This window comes from Centrocercus urophasianus, unplaced genomic scaffold, assembly GCF_019232065.1.
Source record: "Centrocercus urophasianus isolate 14NV4802_14NV808 unplaced genomic scaffold, USGS_Curo_1.0 seq_12, whole genome shotgun sequence".
Lineage (NCBI taxonomy): Eukaryota > Metazoa > Chordata > Aves > Galliformes > Phasianidae > Centrocercus > Centrocercus urophasianus.
The window spans coordinates 9,089,803-9,097,326 of NW_024884364.1; the positions used below are offsets into that span (position 1 = coordinate 9,089,803).

General features: G+C 43.4%; 1 protein-coding gene across 1 annotated transcript; it reads left to right on the forward strand.

Annotated features, from left to right (window-relative positions):
- Positions 1-245: 245 nt before the first annotated feature.
- On the forward strand, positions 246-7,347 carry NIT2 (nitrilase family member 2). The gene is made up of 10 exons (XM_042810000.1): positions 246-335; positions 883-1,001; positions 2,944-3,064; positions 3,188-3,276; positions 3,616-3,709; positions 4,086-4,160; positions 4,609-4,687; positions 5,286-5,384; positions 6,251-6,306; positions 6,648-7,347. The coding sequence occupies exons 1-10, from the start codon at positions 308-310 to the stop codon at positions 6,734-6,736; spliced, it is 849 nt and encodes a 282-aa protein (XP_042665934.1). The 5' UTR covers positions 246-307; the 3' UTR covers positions 6,737-7,347.
- The last annotated feature ends 177 nt before the right edge of the window (positions 7,348-7,524 follow it).

Below are 7,524 nucleotides of genomic sequence, written 5' to 3' on the forward strand. Positions count from 1 at the left end.
CAGCACATTTCTTAGCCATGAGAGTGCGAACAGGAGAAATAAAATAGAAAACATAATTAGGGGAGAATTAGGAATTATGTCATGTGCAGGTGAACTATACAGCGATGTCTTGAAGAATCTGATTACTTGTAATGAGCTGCACTGCTGAGAGAGAGGAGCGGAGCTGAGCCGAGCCCTTCCGCTTGGTCACTTGTCTACTCGTGCGCTGCTGCTCCGCCCTGAGCCGTAGGCACACTCCGGGACTACATTTCCCAGCAGCCCTTGCGCTGCTCTGGGCGCATGCGCCCGGCCGGGGCGGAGCGCGGAGATGCAGGTGGTGCGCGGAGCCATGGCCAGTGAGTGGCGGCGCCGGCGCGGCGGGTCGATTGGAAGGGCGCTTCCTGGCCACGCGGCGCTGCTCGGGCGGGCCGGGGCGCTGCGGGTGTGACCTACTAATGGCTGCTGTAAAGGGCGGCTCGGCAAGGCTGGCACCGGCTCCGTCACGGAGATGACCGCAGAGCTGCCGCGGGCCTGCAGCGCTTTGTTCCCGGTTGGCTACACCTGGCCGCGGGTACTGTCCTACAACCTGCCCTACCACCTGCTGCTGGAAATGGAATGCTAGACGCATTCAAGGCCAGGCTGGATGTGGCTCTGGGCGGCCCGGTGTGGTGGTTGGCGACCCTGCACGTAGTAGGGGGGTTGGAACCAGATGATCGTTGCGGTCCTCCCTGCACTAGGAGGCCATTTCCAGAGTCACGCAGCCACTGCAGAGCCATTAGAAGTGGTTTGTGCTGTGTCCACATGCGGGCAGATTTATTCCGTTACACACTCATTCATGAATTAAAGTTATGAAGTTTTACCTGGGGGAATTCTGCTGGGTAATTTCTTCTTTTCTGCCAATAGACTTCCGCCTGGCACTGATTCAGCTTCATGTATCTGCTGTTAAGTCAGATAACCTTCAGCGAGCCTGTGGGCTGATAAGGGAAGCATCAGCCAAAGGAGCAAAAGTTGTGGCTCTGCCCGTGAGTAAAGATCATTGTTTACATAATTAAATAAGTGTTTTTAACATAATTTTGCATTGTGATTCAAAATGCCTATGTCTCATACTCTTGGCAAACCTCTATTTACTGTTAACCATGCATTATCTATTCCTGTTTCTCACTGGATATGCTTGGATAATTTAACTGAGACTGGGAGGTTTAGGTTAGATATCAGGAGGAAGTTTTTCACACAGAGGTGGTGACGCACTGAACAGGTTGCCCAAGGAGGCTGTGGATGCCCCATCCCTGGAGGCATTCAAGGCCAGGCTGGATGTGGCTCTGGGCAGCCTGGGCTGCTGGTTGGCGACCCTGCACATAGCAGGGGGGTTGAAACCAGATGATCATTGTGGTCCTTTTCAACCCAGGCCATTCTGTGATTCTATGCGTGGATGCTGTAGGAGGCTACAGAAGGGAAAAACATTCTTGTGTGGAAACTCAATGACAGCATTTTTGATCGCTTTTGATTTCCTTTTTGGACTTCATATCTGTTTCTCTGTGTCAGTGAGGTGATCTTCCCAGCATACCTGGAGGTACACGTACTGTGCCCTGCAGCATCTGACTTAGGAGGGCAAAGTTCTTTTCTGGGTGAACTTTTGGTCTGAATGCTTTACACAAAGAATGTTTCTCCCTCCCGCTCTCACAGGCAAAATATTAAGCAACCTTCCCTTCCTTTTTGTGCTAACACAGCTCTTTTATTGCAAAAATGACCTTTGATTGCTCTGTCTGGGCCTCCTACTTATCTATTATTTGTTACTTTTGTCGTGTGTAGAAACAAATAGTAATTTCTGTCCATAGAGTAAAACCTCTCAAACAAAAGCACTTTCTGTTTGGGAAGGTAAACTTTGTACTAACACCAAGAGGTGAAATATTCTCACCTCCACCTTGTTTTTTAAGTCACACTACATAAAGAAGTAATATGCACCAAGCATACAGCCTACAGCTTTTCACAATTTATTGACCATTTCTTTTGTGGTGTTGGTCTTCATGTGTTTTTCATTTCTGAACCTAGAAAAATGTGGAAGAAAAATGCTTTGTAATACTTATGGATAAAGGAATAATAACAGCAGAATCCATTTTAATCTGGAATGTGATTGAAAGCCATTCAAAGGTCTGTCCCCGCATTCTTCCCAATCTGGAGAGCAGGGGACGAGATGATTTGTGCAATCTGCAGTTCTGTTCTAGCACAGCCCCATGAGCTGCTGCAGCTCATACAGATCTTCACCTGTTCTCCTGAGTCTGTGGTTTCAGTGTCACTTGCACTGCCTTGCAAAAGCAGCAAGATGAAGGTGGGGGCAGCTGGCAGTGCTTTCATTTCCTTGAAGTGCTGTCCAGATTTCAAAAGCCCAGGAAGCAGATCTGACAGTCTGCAGAGACTTGCTTCCCTCCTTGGACCTGCAAATTGTGTGCTATGGATTGGCCAGCTCTGCTGGCCCAGTGTCATATATATGCAGCCAAAACAATTTCCATCTAATTTTGGTTCAGTTCTATCGCCTCTGCTATTAGATATCCCATCTGTGGCCTTCAGCTGTAACTCCCTTAGAAGGAGACAGAGGTTGCAGAGGGAGGTGTGTCTCGCATCCTCCTGGAGCTGGGAAACATAAGGCCAAGTGAAAGTGACTGCTGTGGGCCTCTTGAGTACCACACAGAGCACTGTTAATATTAGCATCTAAAGATTACATGCCTCAGTCTGAGGGACAACAAATTTTAAATGAATGAGAGTCCTCTAGGACAAAGGGTACAGTTCATCTGTGGGGAAGTGGTGTCTTAAGTGATTGTCTTAGCAAAAAAAAAAAAAAAAAAAAAAAAAAAAAAGTAATCTTTAAAAGTGCTACATGACTTTTAAAAATGAAGAAAACGTGCTGTGATGATCAGCAAAAGAATTCCAGGGTTTTGAGATTTGAACTTAATTCTTTTGTCATTCTAGGAATGCTTTAATTCTCCTTATGGAACCCAAAACTTCAAGGAATATGCAGAGAAGATCCCTGGAGAATCGACACAGAAGCTCTCAGAAGTTGCAAAGGAGTGCAGCATCTATCTTGTTGGAGGTAGCTTATTCCTAGTGACTGCTTCTATTGAGGGGTGAATGGGCAATGTCTACTGGTGCAACTGAATCAAAACTCTGTAGAATACAGCGGGGTGGGTAAACCTTTGTTCTCTACTTTCTAAAGGATCCATTCCAGAAGAGGATGGTGGAAAGCTGTATAATACTTGTGCTGTCTTTGGTCCTGATGGTGCTATAGTGGCAAAGCACAGGAAGGTAAGATGGTAGAGAATCGTTGTTATGTTTCTCATCCAGGTGGCCAGTATTTGCAGTGTTGAGAAAAATGACATTTGATAAGCAGAACTTAAGTTACAGGTTTTGTGTGCTCAGTTGTTTTTTTGTTGCTGTTTCCCCAAATAACTTCAGACATGTATGTTTCTGTAAAGAAGAAAACTGCTTTAAATCATCTTTAGAAGCTCTTGTAATCTTCAGCAATATTTAGTTGGGATCTTGCTAAAAGAATAATCCAGATTACAGTGACTAGCATACGTGTCACATAGGAAAAGGCTCCAACACCAAGTGGATAAATTGTTATTAATAATATTGTAATTACAGATTCATTTGTTTGACATTAATGTTCCTGGGAAGATACAGTTCAAGGAGTCTGAAACACTGAGTCCAGGGGATAGTTTCTCCATGTTTGATACTCGTGAGTAGAAGACAAGCCTTCGGCACATTGTTTCATGTGAGGATGGTATTGTAATGAAGGCAATCAACTGTAAATCCTATCCCAACATCCTTGAATCAACTACATCAGATTCAAACAAGCCTGCTACCCCCATATCCCATCTTCAGAAATCAACACGGACCTTTAACTTAGATCTCCTAAGAGTCTTGACTCGCACTGACTCTCTCCTCCTGGTAATGTGCACACTCTAAGAAAGTATGCCACTGTAGCTTTGGTCCATGGAGCACAAGGAGTGCTTTCTTTACCACTGAAAAGCTTGCAGCTAATCAGAGACAAATACCTCTTTTCTGTGCATGTGACAGTAATACAGCTGTTATTTCTGGTGTTTTGAGAACAGCATACTGTAAAGTGGGCCTGGGCATCTGCTATGACATCAGATTTGCTGAGCTGGCTCAAATCTACGGACAGAAAGGTAAGGCTGGGTCATGCTTAGCCCTAAGGCCTGAACTAAAGAGGCTGCATGTAATGTAACAAGAATTCCCTGTGTGTTCCTTGTCCATTAACACAAGCTGCAGCTTATGGACAGGATTTTGCTATTGAAATGAATATCTACTCTCCTTGAGTAAAGTAACAGTCATTTTCTGCTACATGGAGATGTATGTGGCCCCACACAATTGCAATGTATTGTAGCACTTTGTTGGTGTAATCATCTGTGTGATGCACCGATGGGCTCTGTTTGTTTCCTGGCAAAAGTCAGGGGAAAAACAAAAAAAAAACCAACAAAACAAAACAAAACAAAAAACAAAAACAAAAAAAAAAAACAACCAACAAAGCTGACCTCAAGCTTCTATGTGCAGTCACCGTAGGTTAAACCCTCTTCTCCTTAATGATGGCTGGGTTTTGCTTTTGTTTTAACAAAGGTTGTCAGCTGCTGATATATCCAGGGGCTTTTAATATGACAACGGGACCAGCTCATTGGGAATTGCTACAAAGGGGCCGGTAAGAACAAAGTAACTGAGCAGGGAGTTTGGGTGTGAAACAACTGTTTCTGTTGCAGGAGCCCTATGCTGTCAGAACTTCACAGTCCCTCATGGGACAAAATGACTGTGCTGGGAGGGAGAGAAGCAGAAACTGCTTATCCTTCACTCCTGTTCTTCCCACTGCAGCTGTGCCCTCACAAAGACCTTTTCCCCATGGCTTTGCGAGCACTGTTCACAAAGAAATTTCTACACAGAATGGCCAACAGACAGGAACAATGATGTCAGAACTGCTTTAAATGCAGACAGAAATAGATCCTGAGTCTCCCAAATAGGCAGTATTAATCACCTGGTCTGCCTCCATCAGTTGTGCTGCATGCTAAACTAACGTAATTCTTTCTGTCCACTAACTCTGGGGCAGGCAGCAAAGACTCCTTCCACTTCTGCCTCTAAACTTTGTGTCCTTTATGATTTTGAAAAGCCTACAGGAGGCTGGACAGCCCATCCTTCTGCAGGAATTCTGACTCTGCTTGGTTAATTGGTGGCATAGGGGAAAGGAGGGGAGGGGAAAAGACTACTCATTTTCTTCCCTCCTTTCCCCTGTCTTTTTGTGAACACAGAGCTGTGGATAATCAAGTCTACGTAGCTACTGTATCTCCTGCTAGAGATGAAAAAGCATCCTACGTTGCCTGGGGACACAGCACCGTAGTAAATCCATGGTGAGTTCAGGAAAAAAACCCAACAAAATTATTGAATGTTTTATTTGAGTCTCACTTCAGTCCCACATTTCCAATTACTCTTAAAAAGAAAAAAATCATCCTTTTCTTTTTGTTTTTCAGCCAACCAGCTTTAAACTAAAACTGGTTTAGCAGCACACGTTCCAGTAGGAAGCACAATAGCCAGTTTAGCAGTATTAAGCACGAATTAAGCTGCTGCCCTTTTCAACTTGCTTTATGTACTATGTATGGGGGTAATTGTGTAGAACAAAGCCATCTTAACTTTTTATAGAAGCATTTAATTTGCTCAAAGAACATCAGTTTGACCTAAGAAAGAACAAGGATGTCTTCAACTAGATGAGACCTCACTTCACTTAAGCAGCAATTACTCTTCCCCTCGCACATGGGTAATTGGGTAAACAAAGTTTTCTGACAGTTACCTTTCTTCCAAATAAATCATTCCACTGATATTACTCTTCAAATGTATGCTCCTATTAAAAGCTGATGGGATCTAAAAGGAGAAAGTGCCAATCTTTGCTGTCGATGGTTCTTCCTGGTGAAATTGCTTCCTTCCCCTTGAGGTATATTCCATGTTCACATTCTAGTTCTCTTAAGTGCTCTTATTTTTGATCTTTGGAAATGTGCCTATATTAAGTATGTGTATATGCCACACTTAAAATGTGCCACGTGTAAAGCATAGAAGCTATTTCTATCACACAGTTAAGAATTATGATGCTGTTTTTAGGACAGCCCTGTGTCTACAGCTGTGGACATCAAGGGTAGGAACTCCCTTTTATACAAACAGCAGCAGCTGATCTGATGCCTTGAGATTGTGTTAATGCTGTGAACAAATGTGCTTCGTGTTGCAGGGGTGAAGTCATAGCCAAAGCTGGGGCTGAGGAAACAGTTATCTACTCAGATATCGGTAAGCAAAGGTTTTTGTCCTGCATAAGACTAAAGAGACAGGTTGTTGGTTTGGTTTTTTTTCTGTCTGGCCTTATTCACCCAGTTCCAGCTGAAGCAGTGTTGTCATCCCTTCTCAACCTTTACTAGAGGAAAGAACAAGCAGCAGCAGGACTGGACTATTCCTGCTTCTTTACCTATGAGGAAGCTACTACCTTAGGAAAGAACAAAGCTGAGGCTTCTTTCCTAGTTGCCCAGTTGCTGTGCCCTATGCTCAATCACCATGAAAGCAGCACTCTTCCTGCCTTGCATCAGCAAGTCCTTTTTGATCACTGTTCTAATAGCTCTTTCTTTCTCCTTCAGATTTGAAGAAACTTGCAGAAATCCGTCAACAAATTCCCATTTTAAGCCAGAAGCGTCATGATCTCTACAGCATAGAGATGAAAAAGTGAAGCTGGGTGAACAGGAAAGGTTCTAATAGCACAGTAGCTGCTGCTTCCATCTTCAGGATTCCCTTACTGGTTGCTCCACAGGCTACCGTGATAACTGATTAGGAGCAAAATGACTTACTGGTATAATTCTAAAATTGACTGAAGTACAACTTTAATTTACAGTATTAAACAGCTAGGATGAAGCTGGAGGTGAAATCAACTAAGTAGCAGTTAATCTTTTTAGTCATTACTGCATTTAGATACTTTTGTTTTGCTCTTAAGTTTCTGAGGTTTTGTTTTAGGATGTAGAGAGGTGGGAATTATGTTCTCTCTGGAAATCCTCTGAAGTCAGCTTTAGTATTATGAACTTTTCTCTGAATTACCAGGGGCTCTACACGTATGACTTCCACATCAGTACCTAAATGACTCTGAGTTTCTTAAATGCCCAACTTCAAACCAGGCAAGCTTAAAGTTTAATACATTAAGCAAAATAGGCCAAATTCCACTCGGAACTACTTAAAGACAATGTGATTAGCAGTCAAACAGAATCATTACTATGCAAGAATCTGTTAACAGATCCTGGCTGGAATATCTGTATTAAATTCTTAATACAATTCCTGCTTATTGCTGAAGTGATGTTACTGTTCTGTCAAAGAAGCTCACTTGTCACCACACCCTTGCTCTATCACTGCTTCCTGAGTGTAATGTCTGAATTGGTTTTAGTTTCGCTTTCTTGCTGTGTTCTATTGAAAAGGCTGAGGGGTCAATCAAAACGGTAGGAAAATTGGTTGCCTTTCTGTCCACAGTGT